Genomic DNA, 21,250 nt, shown 5'->3' on the forward strand with positions numbered 1-21,250 from the left:
CAAAATAGACAAGTTTCTGCATGACAAAAGACACAGTAATTAGTGTGAATCGACAGCCCTCAGAATGGGAAAATATTTTTGTAAATTATGCATCAGATAAGGGACTGATAACCAGAATACACAAGGAACTAAAGAAGCTGTTTGGAAAAAAAGAAGATCAACCCTATTAAAAGATGGGAGAAGGAGTTGAAAAAAAAACACTCTCTAAAGATGACATACAAATAGCTAAAAGACATAAGAAAAAATGTTCAACATTCCTCATTATAAGGGAAATGCAGATCAAAACAACAATGAGGTACCACCTAAACCCAGTCAGAATGTCTAAGATTAAAAAACCAAACAATGAAAAGTGTTGGCAGGGATGTGGTGAAAGGGAAACTCTTTTACACTGCTGGTGGGAATGTAAATTGGTCCAGCCACTGTGGAGAACAATTTGGAGATTCCTCAACAATCTACAAATAGATCTACCATATGATCCAGCAATCCCACTCCTCAATATCTACCCAAAGGACAGAAGAATTCTTCATTAGAAAAGTGCTTGTACATCAATGTTTATTGCAGCACTATTCATGATTGCTAAGACATGGAACCAACCCAGATGCCCCCGTATGGATGAATGGATTGAAAAACTGTGGCACATATACTCTATGGAATACTATTTAGCCATAAAAAACAACAAAACCCTGGCTTTTGACAGAAAGTGGAAGAATATGGAAGATTTACTGCTGAGTGAAACAAGCCAGGCTATGAAGGAGAGTTACTGTATGTCTCCACTTAATATATACCTAATATCTGCACTCTACAACCAAAACTGATTGACTAAAAGTATACAAACACAAGACATGGTGTGAATGTCCGAGGTTATGAGTGTGGAGGAGAGGGGCCTAGAGAAGGACATTTGAAGGAGGGATAAAGAGGCAGAGCCTTGACGAGATGGGGAGGTGTGGTGTAATCTGTTGAAGATATTTTGATCAACTGGAATGGGAAGAAATGTTCACATATTGAAATGTTCACTTCATAAGCTAAACAATGTCATTGCATGTATAGAAAAAATAAATTAATAAAAATAAATAAATAAAAATAAATTATTGAACATATTTGTATTCAGTTTAACATTTAATATGTTAAATTATAAACTAAATGATTATAAAATATCTCTAATTACAGATATAGTGTGTGTGAAAGAGTAGGGTTTGAGGAAGAACAATTAGGAGAAAAATGGGGAGGAAAAACATTAATGGGACAAAGAAACGTGCCAATTTCTGTTAAAGATATTTTATAGTTTAGTCAACTGGACTAGAAAGAAATGTTCACATGTTAAAATATTCACATTGTAGGCTAAATAATGTGATTGTATAAAATAAAATGAAATTAAAAATAAATAAATTAATTAATTAATTAATTAATTAAATATCTCTAATTAGTTTTGTATACTGTAATTTTTCCTCAAACAAAATATTAGGTTGCTGGAAAAGTCATGATGTATTTTTCTATGCAAAAATGCATCATGACTTGTCTGATGACCCAATATTAGTTTTAAGTTAACTAATCTGTCAATCTATTATTATTCCAGCTATAAAGGAAATAGTCTCAGAACTTCTAAATACAGCAGAAAATCTTCCAGCATCACATCTATCAATTAGTTACTTAATATCTCAATCAGATTTAGAAAAAGTAGTTAGTAAGTATAGTTTTAAGTTTTGGACACATAGAGCACAGTTCAATAATTAAAGTGTTTCACCTGTATAATTCTATTGTTTAAGAAAAAAAAACAGAAAATTTAAACAAGGACTAGTCTTTCTTAACTTAATGACAATTTTATTCTAATTAATCAACTTATGACAATTTTATTCTAATTAATCAACTTATGACAATTTTATTCTAATTAATCAACTTATTTATTAATTGATATTTATTATTGTGTGCCTTTTACTCTACCAAACAGTATTAATTATGTAATTCTTGGCATCTTTCTCTTCACTTGCTTATGAAACCAAAATATATATACTTTTGTCTTGATTGAGAATTTTTATAACATGAACTATATGCTATATGATCAACTTATCAAATGGAGTGAGAGCATGGCCAAGTGACCAAGTGCTTTCCAATACAATATAAACTGAAGCGTTCTGTGGCAGCCTTCAAACTACTACCTAAAGTAAAAAGGTAAACATCTGCAAAATGCACGATAAAGGACTTCCATACTCATTATCTGACAGAAACATTGAAACATACGAGCAGAATTCATCAGAACCAACTTTGTTGGAGCCATGGAAAGCAGTCAGAAAGGTTTATAGCAACTAAGGGAATGCCCTAGTAAGGAAATGCCATCTTTGAAATAGTAGGAAATTTTGTGGAAGTATTAGTGGTAGACTCCAGGAAAAAAAAACAGTCTGCAAATAATAGGAGAACTCTTGACAGTAGTCATCATTATATGATTCTATTCCAGGCATTACCATAGGCCTTTCTTATAAGAAATGCAAAAGGGGGACCAGGCATGTTGCTGCAGTTAGACTTAGACTGGAGCCATTTGAGAGTCCCAGGTTCGGATCCTGGGTTGACCTAAACACTCCAGGTGCACCCATATGCCCCTGAGGTACTGACTGTCTAAGAAGCTGGGGGAGGATTATGGCATGGCAAGACCCCTGGTTACCTTTCTCTAATAAAACAAAGAAATAAAAGAAAACTTAAAAAAAAAAAAAGACCAAAGGAATGCAAAAAAGGGAGTCTATCAGATTAAAATGAAGAGGATGATAGACAGTAATTTCAACCATATGAAGAAATGAAGGTCTTGCATAAAGGTACATACATTGACAAATATAAAGCCAGTATTCAAAGCAGTATGTTTGTAATTTTGGTTTGTAGCTTCACTCTTTATAGTATGCAAAAGGCAAACATGGAAAAACAAATACGCATCTGTTAGTTGGCACGTGATACATAAATACGTGATTTGTGATGTCCATAATGTAAAGGAACACATGGAGCTTCACAGGTATATACTTTTTGGGTGTGATTGAGGTTTTATTGGTATCATCTTAAATGAGATTGTTTTAACTTTAGGCTGTTATGTATCGCTCACCTGAAAATATCTGTAGAATACACACAAAGAAAAAGAATTTTGAGTTGACCTTGGGTTAAGAGAACATTTGGGGCTACTGAGATGGAATAAATGTATTTTGTATGTGAGACAGACATAAGTTTTTGTTAGCCAGAGGTGGAATGATATGGTTTAAGTGTCCCCTCTAAAACTCATGCTCAAATTTGATTGCCTTTGCGACAGTATTAGGAAGAGGTACTTTCAAGAGGTGATTAGGCCTAAAGGCTGAGCCCTCCTGAGTGTAGTCGATGCAATTATAAAGGAGAGCTTATTCTCCTCTTGCTCTTTCTCACCCTGTCTTTGCCTCTACCTTGCTCCCAAAATATAATGGGGAGACATTTTTAAGCATTTTTTATAGCAATGGCTACGTTTTATTGAACTAATTTTCTGTCTTAATCCATTTCCGGGTGCTTTAATGAGAATAGGCCATTTATAATAAACATAAATTTAGTGGATCACGGTTCTGGGGTCCGGGAAATCAAAGATCAAGGGATTTGATTCTGGTGGGCACATTCTTGCTGCACCATTAATCCTGGTGGAGGCAGGGCATCTAAACCATCATATACAAAACTTATGGGACGCACGAAAGGCAGTGCTTAGAGAACAATGTACAGCTGTAAATGACTGTGTCAAAGAAGATAAAAAGAAAAATCAATTCATTAGCCTAACTTCACACTTTGAGGAACTAGAAAAACAAGAGATTAAATTTAAACCTAATAGAGAGAATAATAGGTGAAACTTGAAAACATTATGCTAAGTGAGATAAGACAGACACAAAAGGCCCAAACATGGATGATAAGATTCCATTTGATGAAGTATCCAGAATAGGCTAATTCATGGACACAGAAAGTAGATCGGAAAGATTGGAAGGAGACGGATGAGGCTTTATAACATTAAGCTTGCAGAATTCCTGTTTGGGGTGATGTGAAAGTTTTGAAAATAGATATTGGTAATCATTGCACAATATTGAATACCTCTAAATTGTACCCTTACTGGTAAAAATAGCCAATTTATGTACTTTATCAAAGTTTAAAAATTAAAATGTATTAAACCCTAAACTATTGAATTGTATAAATGTGTGGATTACACGGTAAGTGAATTTTATCTCAATAAAGCTGTTAACACATTACCAGAGGGAGCTAAGGTGAATACTTCGTGGAACTTGTACTAGGCTTGGAATACAGTCATTCTTTGCTTAAAGATGGGGATATGTCCTAAGCAATGATTCAATAGACCATTTCATAGTTGTGTGAGCATCATAGAGGCATACACAGACATGCCGAGATAGGGGTCGCCTACTGCATGCTTAGGCCTTACGGTGCAGCCTGTTTCTCTTAGACTGCTAACCTGCACCTGTTACTATACCAAATACTGTAGGCAAATGTAACAGAATGGGAAGTATTTGTGTATCTAAAAATAGAAAAGGTACAGTAAGAAATATGATGTAAAGGGTGAAAAACAGCACACTGGTATAGAGCTTGCAGAACTGGAACTTGCTCTTGTGAGTGACAGAGGAAGTGCCGAGTGAACACGAAGGCCTAGGACATTACTGTCCACTACTGTATATTTTATAAATATTGTACAATTAGGCTGTTTCTATAGTTATTTTTAAATATTTCTTCTGTTCTTTAATAATAAATAAATCTTACCTTACTATCATTTTTTACTTTGTAAGCTTTTCTTTTTACTCTTTAAAAATCATAAACACATGACACAATTATACCAATTTTTTTTCTTTATATACTTATTCTATAAGCTTCTTTCTATTTAAAACTATTTATCATTTTAATTTAATGTTTAGAAATTTTGTTAAAAACTGAGACAGAGGTGTACATCTCAGGGGCTAGTTGTGACTGGGTTTGGATTGTGGCATTAAGACCCTTTTGGGAATGGGAACCAGCAGTTAGCGTAATGGCTCTGTCGCTGGACTCCCATGTAGTCAACCGCGGTTCGCGTCCCAGACCCGGTGGCTTAAAACTCACATCGGGCACGTGTATGTACGTGCCCAAGATCCCGAGAGGAGAATGGAGGAGAAAGGATTACGGCGTGACCATCCCCTCTGGGGGGTGATTTCTCACTTTCTGTCTCTATGTCTCTCTCTGTCTGTCTGGTGAGTGCACGCTCCCTATAGCAAAAACCTCTCAAAAAAAAAAAAGACCCTTTTGGGGGGTGCTTGTCTCTCTCTCTCTTCTTCAGAATAAAATAAACTTAATGGGAAAAAAGAATAAACATTAGCAGTTCTACACAGTCAGGACCAACCATCTCACTGTCTTTCTACCTCCACATGTTGTCCCACTGAAAGAACCGTGATGAACAAAACACCATGGGATTAAGTTCAGCACTGAAGAAATGATGTTATTGAGCAATGCAGTAAGCATGAACTGTATGAGGCTGCTGCCAGCATAACGTAGTCTAGTGTAGTATAGCGTTTTGTGGTAAAAAATTTATATAAGTAAGGAGAACACTAAAATAATATAAAAAGTATCATATAGTAAATGCATAAAGCCATGACATAGTCATTTATTAATATTATCAAGTATTATGTACTGTATATAATTGTGTGTGCTATAATTCTACATATCTGGCATCACAATAGGTTTACCCATTGTTTTTATCTATTTATCACCACAAATACATGATAAATGCATTTGCTGTGACATTACAAAGACTATGTTGACACTAGGCAATAGGAACTTAGGAGCGCCATTATAATCTTGTGAGACACCATCATAGAAGCAGTCCAGCACTGATCAAAATCTCAATATGTGGTACATACTGCAGCTGGTGTTTTACATGGTGCTAAATTAGCCGTAAAGATTCCTCTGGATCCTTCATGACAGAACTTAAACACAAATCTCTTAGTAGCAACTATGTTATCTGCCTGTCAGAACAATTTCCAGCTCTTTGAATAACTACAACAAAGTGCAGCACACAGCCGCAAACATTATATATTATCTGTCATCTGACAAAAACTGACCAGACATGCAAATAAACATAAAAATTTGACAGGGATCAACTGTAGATGTAGACAAGGATCTTAAAGCAACCACTATAAATATGCTCTGTATGTGTGAGAGAATTCCAGGAACATATTGAATAAGGAAAAGGGAGACAGTTAAAATACTAAGTAAAACTTCTACAAAGGAAAAAAAAATCCCACAATATCTGAAATTTAAAAAAAAAATGGTGGGTGAGATTAATAGATTAGATACTGCAGATAGAAAATGCAATGAGTTGAAACACATAGTAATAGAAACTATCCCAAATGAAATAAAGAGCGACAGAAAAAAATTTAAAACAATATGTTGAGACTCAGTTCCCTGTGAACAGTATTAAGCCGAGACACTTGTAAATGAGGAAATAATGACAATTTTTTCCAAAGCTGATTAAAACTATAAATATACAAAGCTACAAAGCATAATGAACCCTCAGCAGAAACATGCAGACAAAATCACACTAAATCACAACTTCATGGAATTGCTGAAAACCAGTGTCAAAGAGAAAATATTAAAAGTTAAAAGTATTCACAGGCGGTCAAAATACTAGTTACAATGTATTTCTTGTCATAATTACGTAGCGTAGGAAAAACAGAGCAAAATCTTTAAAACAAAGCTACCACATGAATATAGCTTTCAAAATAAAGACTTTCCTCTGACCACAAAAAAGAGACTGCAGAGCCACAAAATTGCTCATAAAAAAGTTTAAAACTTGTTATTAAGGCAGAGAAAAACTGATATTAGAATGGAAAGTGGTCCTATGAAAGGAACAATGATCAAGACACTAGGTCCCCCTCATTGACAAGGAGTACATTCTAAGACCTCCCCAACATGCCTGAAACCACAGTAGTTCTGAGGCCCTATATATACTGTTTTTTCCTGTACATACACACCTATTTTTTGTTTGAGAGGTTTTTGCTATGCAGTCCAGCACTGATCAAAATCTCAATATGTGGTACATACTGCAGCTGGTGTTTTACATGGTGCTAAATTAGCCGTAAAGATTCCTCTGGATCCTTCATGACAGAACTTAAACACAAATCTCTTAGTAGCAACTATGTTATCTGCCTGTCAGAACAATTTCCAGCTCTTTGAATAACTACAACAAAGTGCAGCACACAGCCGCAAACATTATATATTATCTGTCATCTGACAAAAACTGACCAGACATGCAAATAAACATAAAAATTTGACAGGGATCAACTGTAGATGTAGACAAGGATCTTAAAGCAACCACTATAAATATGCTCTGTATGTGTGAGAGAATTCCAGGAACATATTGAATAAGGAAAAGGGAGACAGTTAAAATACTAAGTAAAACTTCTACAAAGGAAAAAAAAATCCCACAATATCTGAAATTTAAAAAAAAAATGGTGGGTGAGATTAATAGATTAGATACTGCAGATAGAAAATGCAATGAGTTGAAACACATAGTAATAGAAACTATCCCAAATGAAATAAAGAGCGACAGAAAAAAATTTAAAACAATATGTTGAGACTCAGTTCCCTGTGAACAGTATTAAGCCGAGACACTTGTAAATGAGGAAATAATGACAATTTTTTCCAAAGCTGATTAAAACTATAAATATACAAAGCTACAAAGCATAATGAACCCTCAGCAGAAACATGCAGACAAAATCACACTAAATCACAACTTCATGGAATTGCTGAAAACCAGTGTCAAAGAGAAAATATTAAAAGTTAAAAGTATTCACAGGCGGTCAAAATACTAGTTACAATGTATTTCTTGTCATAATTACGTAGCGTAGGAAAAACAGAGCAAAATCTTTAAAACAAAGCTACCACATGAATATAGCTTTCAAAATAAAGACTTTCCTCTGACCACAAAAAAGAGACTGCAGAGCCACAAAATTGCTCATAAAAAAGTTTAAAACTTGTTATTAAGGCAGAGAAAAACTGATATTAGAATGGAAAGTGGTCCTATGAAAGGAACAATGATCAAGACACTAGGTCCCCCTCATTGACAAGGAGTACATTCTAAGACCTCCCCAACATGCCTGAAACCACAGTAGTTCTGAGGCCCTATATATACTGTTTTTTCCTGTACATACACACCTATTTTTTGTTTGAGAGGTTTTTGCTATAGGGCATGTGCGCTCGCAAGAAAGACAGAAATTACCTTCCTGCCAGAAGGAATGGCCACGCTGCAATCCCTTCTCCTCCATTCTCCTCTCGGGATCCTGGGAACACACGTACACGTGCCCAACGTGAGTTTAAGACACTGGGTCTGGGACTCGAACCACAGTCGATTACATGGGAGTCCAGCTACATAGCCATTATGACAACTGCTGGTCCCCATACAGACCTATTTTAAAATTTAATTTATAAATTAGGAACAATGAAAGATTAGCAATAGTAATTAGTAAAAATGATAGAATATATAAATATAATAAAATTTATGTGAATGTGATCCCTTGCTCTCAAAATTCCTTATTGTGCTGTACTCACCTACTTTTGCACCAAGATTGACCTCAAGTAACTGAAACCACAGAAAGTGAGGCCATAAGTATGTGAGATTACTGTTTGTTATATAAAGGGCTTTTGTTTATAAAGGACTTTCACCTCATTTTTAAGTCTCTTTAAAAAATAATTGACTTTCAGTTAAAAATAATAATGTATTTATAGCATGGGTAGTATTAAAATGTCTGACAAAAATAGAACAACAAATAATAGAAGAAGGCAGAAATTAAGCACTATGGGGTAGTGTAAGTGAAGTGGTGTGGTGAGTGAGGAAATATGGCAATAGCTGGAGAAAGACTTACTACATAACTGAAATATATTATAAATCCTAAATTACATCTTAAAAATTAAAACAAAAAGTTATAGTTAATAAGCCATTAACACAGATAAAATGTAATTATTAAAAAGCCAATTAATGGGGCTGGCAGATGGCATGATGGTTAAAGGTGCTTTACTCCCACATGGCCGACCATGGTTTGAGTTGCGGATCTGGCATCATGCTTTCTCATTTTTCTCTCTCTCTCTGTCTCTCTCTAGTCAAATTTAAAAATAATAATAATAAATGAAGTTAATTAAAATAATTCTAATAAAAAGTCAATTAATATAAAAGAAGGCTGTCATAGGAAAAAGTTAAAAAGCAGATGGAACAAATAGAAAAGTGATAGCAACATAATATCTTTAATCCCAATCATATGGATAATAACATTAAATGAAAATGATCTAAAAACCTAGTTAAAATGTACAAATTGACAATCTGGTTAAAAAGTAAGACAAATACTGTGCTCTAAAAGAAGTACACTTGGACATAATTACAAAGATAGCTAAAAAGACTTAAAGTAGCATATTATACTAACACTAATCCAAAGAAAGCTGGAGTGGCTATATTAATATCAGGTGAAATAATATTAATACTAGTTTACATAGGACTAGAGAATTTGTGTGTATGTGTGGTAAGGGATTCAGTTTCTCAAAGGAATATATTTCTAAATTCTGCATGTGAGTTCAGGTAATAACAATTGCAAAATACATGAACAAAATGAAAATTAATAGAACTGAAAAGAGACATAGAGAAATATGTAATTGCAATTAAATACTTCAACAATCAGCTCTAAATAACTGAAAGAACACCGACATATAGAATATCATTAAGCAGTTATTGGGCTGTTGGAAAAGTCATGACACATTTTTGCATAGAAAAGCAGAAAAATACATCATGATTTTTCCAACCACCCAATAGACGTAGTAGACAAACTTATAACTTCACTTCATTGACATTTATAGAATATGATCAGCAATTACAGAAGAAGTAACATTCTTTTCAGTTGTACAATAATAACCACAAATATAGGAGTTATTCTGGTATATAAATAAGTTTCAATGACTTTAAAATTGTTAAAACTGTACCAAGTCGCATATCAATAAAAATTGAACTATGAATTAATAACAAAAGGATATATTGGAAACCAGCAGGTGATGTGGTGGTTAAGATACTGGACTCCCACATGGCCAGCCACAGTTCAAGTCAGGGACTTGTTCCAATGAAGGAATTTGCCATATGGCAGGTCACTGGTGGCTGGAAGGCTGTGCAGCAGAGACCATGGTTCATCCCCTCCTTCACTCTCCTTGTAACTCTTAGGTATATTGCTTGGGATTTTGAGATGACCTTGTGCCCCTCCCTGCCTGTCCTGCTCAGAGAACCGACCTATAAATAGACTGGTTTATCCCCTGCCACATGCCTGTGATTCTAAGACTTAAGCTTTTTCTAAAGTGCATGGTGTGATATGTTCCTGAATTAAAGCTTAGCAGATCAGTCTCAGGTACACCTGTTCTCTAAAAACAGGGAGGATTATCTAAGACCAGTGAAAACAGTGCAGGTTGCTGGTGAGCATCAAGGAGGTAGAACAGCAGGGATATTGCCAATCACCTACTCCCGCATGCCTTTGAATGCTCACTATTAACTCGAAGAATCTAGGAAGGAGTTTATAAATCACCAGATGACTAGAAACCATCTCAGAGACACAAGAAATATGGTAAGCTTGGGACGAGCAGTTGGCGTAATGGCTATGTCACTGGACTACCACATTTGGACTGTGGTTCTAGTCCCAGACCTGGTGGCTTAAACTCATGCTGGTGCGGGTGCATGTGTGCCCAAGATCCCAAGAGGAGAATGGAGGAGAAGGGATTGGGCATGGCCATGCCCCCTGGGGGGTGATTTCTCACTTTTTTCTCTGTCTCTCTCTGTCTTTCTGGTGAGTGCACACACCCTATAACAAAAACCTCTCCCAAAGAAAAAAAGAAAAGAAAAAAGAAAAGAAAAGAAAAGAAAAGAAAAGAAAAGAAAAGAGAAAAAGGAAAAGAAAAATAAATATGGCAAACCAACAAAATATCTCTCCTCCAAGGGAAAACATCAATTCGTCATCCACAGACAACACAATGGAACATTTGGAAATCTCAGATAAACAATTCAGAATATTTACAGTGACAAAACTAAATGAAATGCAAGAGAAAAGAGATCATAAATTCCAGGAGATGAGGAAGTGCTTTCATGATTTGAAAGAAGAAATAGACACCATAAAAAAGAATCAAATGGAATTGTTAGAAATAAAGACTGAATAAAACCTCCCTTGAAAGTATTAAAAGCAGATTAGATCATGCAGAAGAGCAAATCACTAGTATGGAAGATACAACCTCTGACCTAGAAAAATTATCAAGAAGACTGAGAAAACAACCAAGAAAAATTACAATATATAAGAAATACTAGATACCATCAAACGTCCAAACATCCAGATAATTGGTATCCCTGAAGGTGAAGAAAATAATAAGGGCATTGGAAATCTATTCTATGAAATTCTGGAAGAGAACTTTCCAATCCTAGAGAGGCATTCAACTATCCAGACCCAAGAAATACAAAGGACCCCAAATAGAATCAAGCCAAAAATATCCTCTCCAAGGTACATCATAGCCAGATTGGACAAAACCACACACAAAGACAAGACACTAAAATTGGCAAGAGAGAAATGTCAGGTTACTTACAAAGGTTATCCCATCAGGCTAACTTCAGACCTCTCATTGTAAATAAAGAATGGGAAAATATATTCAAAGTGTTAAATTAAAAACAATTTCGGGAACCAGCAGTTAGCGTAATGGCTATGTCGCTGGACTCCCACGTAGTCGACCGCGGTTCGTGTCCCGGACCCGGTGGCTTAAAACTCACGCCGGGCACGTGTGCATGCGTGCCCAAGATCCCGAGAGGAGAATGGAGGAGAAGGGATTGCGGCGTGACCATCCCCCCTGGGGGGTGATTTCTCGCTTTCTGTCTCTATGTCTCTCTCTGTCTGTCTGGCGAGCGCATGCGCCCTACAGTGAAAAATCTCTCAAAAAAAAAAAAAAACAAAAAAAAAATTTCAACAAAGATTACTATACCCTGCAAGATTATCCTTCATATGGGAAAAAAAGATAAAAAATGTTCTGAGATAAAATAAAACCTAAAAGAATTTACCAAGTCCATACCAGTTCTTCAAGAAGTACTGAAAGGAGTGCTATACCAGAAAAACTAATGTGAGACATACAGATATAAAAGAACTAAAAACAACCAAGAAAGTGGCTCACCTAATGATAGGAACATGCCCAGAAATATTGATAATATCATTGAACATTAATGGATTAAATTTTCAGATCAAGAGACATAAGTGGCTGAATGGATTAAAAAAAAAAAAAACTCTCTGTTACCTACAAGAAATGCACCTGTGAATAAAGACATACATTGACTAAAAGTGACAGACTGGAGAAACCTCTCAAAAAAAAAAAAAAGAAAAGAAAAAGAAAAAGATTATTCATCACGATTAGATAGGCTTTATTCCAGGGATGCAAGGGTGGCTCAACAAATGCAAGACCATAAACATAATACACCATATTAACAGAAAGAAAGATTAAAAACCACATGATTATTTCAATTGATGCAGAGAAAGCATTCAACAATATACAACATCCCTTCATGATTAAGACTTTTAGCAATATTGGCATAGAAGGGTCATTTCTCAACACAATAAATGTCACATATGAAAAACCTATAGCTAACATTATACTGAATGGTGAAAAGCTAAAGGATTTTCCACTAAAAATTGGTCCTAAACAAGGCTGCTCACTTTCTCCACTGGTTTTTAATACAATGCTGGAAAGCTTAGCCAATGCAATTGGAAAAGAAAATAATATAAAAGGCATTCAAATAAGCAAAGAAGAGTTGAAAATATTTATTTTCAAATGACATGATGGTATACTTAGAAGACCCGAAGGTTTTCATAAAAAAATTCTCAAAGTAATAAATGAATACAGTAAAGTGGCAAGATACAAAATCAATATCCAAAAATCTATAGAATTTCTATATATAACTACAAGTTGAACAAAGTAGAGGGTATAAATAATTATTAAAAAAAATGTCTAACCCAATTTAAAGATGGGAAAATGAGCTGAACAAAAGTCTCTCTAAGGAAGACATATGAAGAGCCAAAAAGCATCTGAGGAAATGCTCAACATCCATCATCATAATTGAGAAGCAGATTAAAACCACAATGAGATACCACCTAACCCCTGTCCAAATGGCAAAGGTTAAAAATATAGCAAGTGGTAAGTATTGGCAGGGATGTGTTGAAAGGGGAACTCTTGTACATTGTTGGTGGGCATGTAAACTGGTTCAGCCACTGTGGAAAACAATATGGAGGTTCCTCAAAGATGCACATATGTAACTATCATTGATCCAGCAGTCCAATTTCTGGGTATCTACCCAAAGGACAGAATGCTGAGTCGGAAAAGACCTTGCACATCAATATTTATTGCAGTATTATTCATGATCATTAAGACATGGAACCAACCCTAATGTCCACAATCAGATAAATGGATGGAAAAAGTGTGGCACATATACTCTATGGAATACTATTCAGCCATAAAAAGCAACAGGACCCTGGCATTTGATGGGTAGTGGTTGAATATGGAGGATCTATTCCTGAGTGAAGCAAGCCAGGATATGAAAAAAATATATTGTATGTATCCACTTAATATATACTGAGTGTCTGCACTTTATGGTAGAGATCAAAATATGGAAGGGCATAAAAGCAGTGAAAATAGTTATGGATGCTGAAGACAGTTTGGAATGGGGGGAGTATGAAAGAGTATAGAGAAGGCTAGCAGGAGAATAAATAGAGAGGCATGACATTAGTGGGACAGAGAAATGGTTTATTACCTGTTGATTATAACATGTATAGTGTTCTGAACCAGAGAAATCTGAGTAGTTCATGTTGGGTAAATTCTCTTTACAAGCCAAATGATACATAATTATTGAATGTTTTAAAAAATAAAGAGAATAAATAATAATAATCTGAAAAAATGATGAAAACTATTTGATGATGATGCAGATTTTAATGTCTTTGTCTTGACTGATATGCATGGTAATCATGCTGGAAAAAGAAATGTAATACACTGTAAAGATATATGTTATTAAATGTAATATAAGAAATTTATAATAATAAATAAAATTAAATACTTTTTTTAAAAAAAGAAGAGGCATTGTTATCACAGGAGATGATGGCTCTGTGTGTATTGTTGCCCTGGAGACCTTTCAGTGAAACAAGATGTGAAGGTGGAAGATAATAATATTGAGAACCTTCATCCCATGAAGGTCTAAGGCTCATGTGTGTGTTTCTACCACAGTATTTAATAACAAACTTTAAAATGTTTTAAAAAATTAAAAATATAAAAAAGCTTTAAGCAAAGGATATTAAAATATATTTTTGTATAGTTGTATAATATGTTCGTTGAAGCTAACTTACCTTAAGAGTCAAAAAGTTAGGGATCAGCAGTTAGCGTAATGGTTATGTTGCTGGACTCCCATGTAGTCGACCGCTGTTCAAGTCCTGGACCTGGTGGCTTAAACTCACGCTGGGCACATGTGCGTGCATGCCCAAGATCCCGAGAGGAGAATGGAGGAAAAGGGATTGTGGCATGTCCATCCCCCCCGGGGTTGATTTCTCGCTTTCTGTCTCTGTCTCTCTCTGTCTGGCGAGTGCACGTGCCTAAAGCAAAAAAAAAAAAAAAGAGTGAAAAAGTTAAAGATGTATAAAGATAAAATTTTAGTAAGCTAAAGTTAATTTTTTTATGAAAGAACAAATAATTCTTAAATAAATTTAGTGTAGATTAAGTGTGTAGTGTTTCTAAGTCTTCAGTGTAGTGTACACTAATGTCCAAGACCAGCACATTCATTCACCTCTCACTCACTCACCCAGAGAAAATCCCAGTCCTGCAAGCTCCATTCATGGAAAGAGTTCTATACCATTTTTATCTTTTTTTTTTGGAGAGGTTTTAGCCATAGGGTGCGTGCGCTCGCCAGACAGACAGAGAGAGACAGAGAGACAGAAAGCGAGAAATCACCCCCAGGGGGGATGGCCATGCCACAATCCCTTCTCTGTTCTCCTCTCGGGATCTTGGGCACGCACGCACATGCGTCCAGCATGAGTTTTAAGCCACCTGGTCCGGGACGCGAACCGTGGTCGACTATGTGGGAGTCCAGCGACATAGCCATTATGCTAACTGCTGGTCCCCTATACCATTTTTATCTTTTATGCCATATTTTACTGTACTTTATCCATGTTTAGCTACACACTTCATTAACATTGTTACGTTTGCCTACTATCAGCACAGTGTCATGCTGTACAGGTTTGTAACTCAGGAGTCATGGGCTATACCGTATAGCATAGGAAAACAGTAGACTATACCATCTAGGTTTGTGCAGAAACACTCTTTGGAGGTTCACATGAAGAAAATCACCTAATGACACTTATCTCAGGATATAGTTCTGTCGATAGGTGTTGCATAAGCTGTATAAAAATAATCACTTTAAACATCAATAGTCTAGGGCCAGCCGGTGCTGTGGTGGTTGGGGAAACAGGATCCCACATGGCCAATTGTGTGATTCAAGTCCCTGCCCCCTGCCACTCGAAGAGCATGCCAGGCACATGTGCATGTATGCCCCCAATCCCAAGAGGAGAATGGCGGAGAAAGGATTGCTACATTAATATCAGAAAAAGCAGACTTCAAAGAAAAGAAGATTACCAGGATAAGATGGCGCTAAGTATGATGAAAGAGTCAATTCTTTAAGAAGACACAGTAATCCTTGATGTGTATGTGCTTAACAGTATTCCCTAACAGATGAAGCAACAACTAATAGAACTATAGGAAAAAATTTGTTGGGCACAATAAGTTCACTATTGTATTGGTTGACTTTGTAAACCCCTCTATCAATAGCTGACACATTGAGGTGACGGGAAATCAGTAAGAACATGTGAACTACACAGCACCATCTAGCAACTGGATTATCACTTATAGAATACTTCATCTTAACAACAGGATACACATTTTTCTTGAAGTCACGTGGTACATTTACCAAGGGAGACCAGAAATAACACTGTTTAAAAACAGGGACCAGCAGATGGTGTGGTGGTTAAGGCAGTGGAGCCCATATGGTCAACTGAGCACTTCAAGTCCTGGGCCCAGCTGCTTGGAAAACATACCAGATGCATGTGTGTGCATGCCCAAAATCTCAAGAGGAGAATGAAGGAGGAAAGATTGCAGTGTGGCCATCCCTTCTGGGAGGTAATTCCTCACTTTCCTTCTTTCCGTGTCTGTCTCTGATGAGTGCACATGTCCTACAGCAAAACTTAAAAATAAATAAATGAATAAAATAAGCATAAAGGGGCCACCAGTAGTGTGGTGGTGAAGGCAGACGTATCCCAAATGGCCCACTGTGCAGTTTGAGTCCTAGACCTTGGCTCCTTGAAAATCACTCTGGACATGTATGTGTATGTATCCAAAATCCTAAAAGGAGAATCGAGGAGAGATTGTGGCATGGTCATTCGCCTGGGGAGTAAGTCTTCACTTTCTCTCTATTTCTCTCTTTTGCTATTTCTCTCTCTGTGTCTCCAGTGAGTGCACGTGCCCTCTGGGGAAAAAAGATATAAGCAGATATATATCATCAAAGAGGAAATAAAGATAGCAAAGAAGTATATGAAAAGATGCTTGTCATCAGATTAGGACTGCAAAGTAAAATGAAAATAAGTTACTTGCATACTCATGGAAATGACTAATCCAAAACACTGGCAGCAACACAGGCTGTCAGATGTAGAGCAGCAGGAACTCCCATTGCTAGTGAGAATGCAAATAGTATAGCCACTTGGTAAGACAGTTTGATCGTGTTTACTGTTTTCAGTGAGTCATTTTTTTTATTTAATTTTATTTATTCATTCATTTACTTGAGAAGGTAAGCCACCAGGTCCAGGACTTGAACCATGTTCAGTGTTTATTGTGGCACTTTTCACGATTGCTAAGACATGGAACGAACCCAAATACCCTCGTATGACTGAATGGATTGAAAAACTGTGGCACGTATACTCTATGGAATACTATTCAGCCATTAAGAACAACAAAACCCTGGCTTTTGACAGAAAGTGGAAGAATATGGAAGATTTACTGCTGAGTGAAGCAAGCCAGGCTATGAAGGAGAGACTCTGTATGTCCCCACTTAATATATACCGAATGTCCACACTCTATAACTGAAACTGACGGGCTAAAGGATGTACGAACAGAAGAGGTGGATGTGAATGCCAGGTGTGGTGTGAGGAGTGGGGCCTGGGGAAGAACATTTGGAGGAGGGATACGAAGACAGCATTATTGAGACAGGGAGGTAGTGTTGTTATATTTTGATCAACTAGACCGGGGAGAAATGTTCACATATTGAAATGATCACCTTGTAAGCTAAATAATGTGATTGAATCTATTAAAAAAATGTAAAATAAATAATAAAAAAAAGACAGTTTAGTTGTGTTAACAAAGCTACGGAAATCTTACCACAAGACTGCCAGCTACTGTACACCTGGTATTTTCCCAACTGAGTTCAATTATGCACCTGCAGTAACCTATAAATAATATTTATACCTGTTTTATTTATAATGCCACAAACTGGAAGGAAAAAAAAAAGATGTTCTTCTACAGAAGAATGCATAAGAAAACTGGTACATTCACACAACAAGACATTATTCACCAAAAAATGGAAATGGACTATCAATCTATAAGAAAATACATCAGGAATTTAAATGCATATTGCCAAAAAATAAGCCAGTTTGAAAGGCTACTGAATGTATGATTTCAGCTATATGATATTCTGGGAAAGACAAAACTCCACACACCGTAAAAAAGTCAAAATTTCCAGGGATTCAGTGTGAAAGAAGGATGAATATGTGTTGCACAAGAAATTTTCAACAGGCTACAACTACTTTGTATGATTATGTAGGAGTAGATACATGACATTATGCATTTGTCAAAACCTGAAGAAATGCACAACACAAAGAGTTGACTTTAATGTAAACCACGGGCATTATTAATAAAGTATCACTCTTACTTTGTCAGTTGTTACGGGAATACCATCTAATGAGATATAATAGAGGGAACTGTGTCAGAGGGATAAATGAGAATCATCGATGCTGTGCAATTTCTCTGGAATTCCAAAGTGCTCTAAGAAAAGTCTATTAATTTTTAAATATATATAAAAGAAGTCTCTCCATACCAAACTACAAAACAGTGTTAAGAGTAATTTTAGAAGACAAGTAAAAGGAAGTATATAGTAGGTTTAGAGATTGGAACATTTAATTTAATTTTTTTTAAGAGAGATTCTTGCTACAGGGTGTGTGCGCTCACCAGAGAGACAGAAAGTGAGAAATCACCTCTCTGGGGATGGCCACATCATAATCCCTTCTCCTCCAGTCTCCTCTCAGTCTCTTGGACACGTGCGCACACACACACACGCCCATCATGAGTTTAAGCTGCTGGGTCCAGGACTCAAACCACAATCAACTACATGGGAGTCCAGCAACATAACCATTATGCCGTCTGCTGGTCCCAAATTTAATATTTTAAATAACTGATTCCTTTAAAATTTATTTATATATTCCATCTAATTTGCTCTGATCTTAAATGTATCAGTCTTTTTTTAAATACCTATAGGAGAAGCACGAGGGAGGTGAAATATGCGTGAACATTCCCCAGTTTTACATTATCGTTTATTATTTTCACTAAATGTTATTTAATTACTGAGACTTGTTTTACCCAATCAGATGCATCTGTGTTTGGGGGTAGGGATACCTCATTGTGTCTTTGCTTTATTTAGATTGGACTGGTGGTATATTTAGGTTGCCCCGGTTATTTATTCATGGGCTCAGCCAACTCCTCAATGCAAGACCTCCACTCTGAAGTGTCAGGACTGTTACAAGTTTCCAATTTCAGTTACAGGCTCTACTGGAACCACCTTTCATACACACAGTCCTTTCAGCCCAATAGGTGACCCAGAGTTACTGATATTTTTAAAGAATTATTTATTTAATTTTATTAATTCATTTATTTTCATTTGACCAGAGAAAGACACACAAAGAGAAGGAAAGTGAGAAAGCAAGCCACCAGGCCTGGGACTCAAACTGTGGTCAGCCTTGTGGGAGTGTCCAGTGCCTTAACCAACATGCCACCTGCTGGCCCTAGAGTTGATTCTAATGATCGTATTTGCAATGTAAAGTTATTTTAATAGATTCCATTTTAGTTTGTCCTTACACCAAGATCTTAGTTCTAAATCCAATGAAAAGTACAAGTCACATAAAAACTCAAATGGGAAGAGCTGGTACTACTTCACATTTTCCTGTTCCCTTCCCACCTGCTCACCTTAGCTATGAAGTCTACCTCCTAATAGAACCTGAGAGGGAGCTTTTTCTCATTCAATGGGTTATATGTTATTCTTTTCCATCACTGATGCCTATGTTATTTATAGTTGCATAACATAATAAAATTAAAATATTCCTAGATGAGACAAAGAAGTTGTTTTATGATAATATTCTGTGAGTTATGATGACTATGGTTTTCACCTTAGCTTATGAAAAAAATACTATGTTCAGCCTCACTAGATATATCCATACAGCGTGAATATGTTCGTAATGTACACTAGAAAGTTGTATTATTGCCATAAACTAGGATGATTTAAGTTTGCATAGGAGTTTATATGGTATGGAAAAAGCACTAGTTAAGGAATTAGGTGGCATCAGTTTTGTCATTTCTTGATGTGTTGTCTTGGTTAAATCACTAACCATATCTGGGCTTCAGTACAGCTTATGTGATTGGTAACAGCCTCTTAGTTTTAAGTTTTTGTGTTATTGCAATCTGGAAAGTTTGTTATAATTCTTGTACTTTAATGAAAAATGCTAGTAATGATAACACACATGTTAATATTTAGAAAATATTTTTATAAAAAGTGTTTTGAAATCTGTTTACTTTTATAGAGACTAATACAGGACACTTAACTGATACAACTGGAAAAGATACAACAAAAGGTGAAATTGAGACACAATCTAAAAACCAGCCCGGTAAGAACAAGAATTTTCTTAATCTACTTATGATTTATTTATCTTCTTTGGAATTTAAGTAAGTACAGACAACAATATCTATGTGTTATTATTACTTGAGAAAAAGTCTCCACAAAAGTCTCCTATAATTATTTGAACTGTAGCATTTACTCTCAATGGAAAATTAGATAAATATCTCTACTTTTGAGACTGGCAGGTGGCGTGGTGGTTAAGGGCATTGGACTCCCACATAGCCAACTGTGGTTTGAGCCCCAGACCTGGTGGCTTGTTTTCTCACTTTGTCTCTCTCTTTCTCTTTTTCTCTCTCTCTCATTCTGTCCCTCTCTGGTCAAATTAAAATAAATAAATAAAATAGCTAAAGTTAAATAAAATAATTATTTTTAAAAATCTCTTTATAAAAGTAAACTTTTAGGACGCCTTTATTCAAAAACTAATCCATAAAAGTCCAGTGCTAGAGTGACCTTAGAATATGCTTGGAACCAGCAGGTGGCATGGTGGTTTAAGACACTGGACTCCCATATGGTCAACCATGGTCCGAGTCCCAGACCTGGTGGCTAGCTTTCTGACTTTCCTTCTCTCGCTCTCTCTGGTCAATTAAAAATAATAAATAAATAAATAAATAGAATTAAATAAAATAATTCCTTGAAAGTATTTTTAGAAAAGAAAGAATGTGCTTTTAGAAGTATTTCAAATCCTTGCTCTCTATTTTGGCTAGTTAGGGAAGTTACATCGTATTTTCAAAAGCATAAATTCTAGCTTATAAATGTAGTAAGAAGAGGAATAGGGCTGGTTTTATTGGTTACCCATTCCCTCTATCTGGTCAAAGTATCAGGCAAATTTGTATATCAGCTACCTTCCAGTTTTTAGGTTTATTATATAGCTCAGAAACTAGAGCACTGCCATTTTCTCCTGGTGAAACAGAGACAGACTTCTGCTCGTCAACGTGGTGAGAAAAGAGCAGGAGAACTTAACAGAGACGTAAGTGGAAAGTACAGAGAGCCCTATTAACACAACTTGCACCTCAAGGCTACGACACAGAATCACATTGAAGAGGGGAGAGACTTTAGTAAAATAGAAAGTAGTCGTAGCCAAGTAACTAAATTAGTAAACAGACACAGAACAATAAAATCCTCAAAGAGGGGGAAGGGCATGTATGTGTGCATGCCCCAAATCCCAAAAGGAGAGTGGAGAAGGGATTGCAGCATGGCTATGCCCCCCAGTGGGTGTTTTCT

At 36.0% G+C, this 21,250-nt stretch overlaps 1 protein-coding gene across 5 annotated transcripts in view; it reads left to right on the forward strand.

The window, feature by feature from the left end:
* Positions 1-21,250, forward strand: part of CCDC7 (coiled-coil domain containing 7) — a 329,121-nt gene that overhangs the window by 273,653 nt on the left and 34,218 nt on the right. For 4 of the 5 annotated variants that reach the window (XM_006158284.3, XM_027775622.1, XM_027775620.1 and 1 more), the window contains one exon: positions 19,935-20,018. In XM_006158284.3, coding sequence (XP_006158346.1) covers positions 19,935-20,018 — 84 coding nt within the window. Of the gene's footprint in view, positions 1-19,934; positions 20,019-21,250 lie in introns of those variants that run through there. The other variant, XM_027775623.1, reaches the window with a different exon arrangement.

Source organism: Tupaia chinensis, unplaced genomic scaffold (genome assembly GCF_000334495.1).
Source record: "Tupaia chinensis unplaced genomic scaffold, TupChi_1.0 Scaffold000578_2, whole genome shotgun sequence".
Classification (NCBI taxonomy): Eukaryota; Metazoa; Chordata; class Mammalia; order Scandentia; family Tupaiidae; genus Tupaia; species Tupaia belangeri.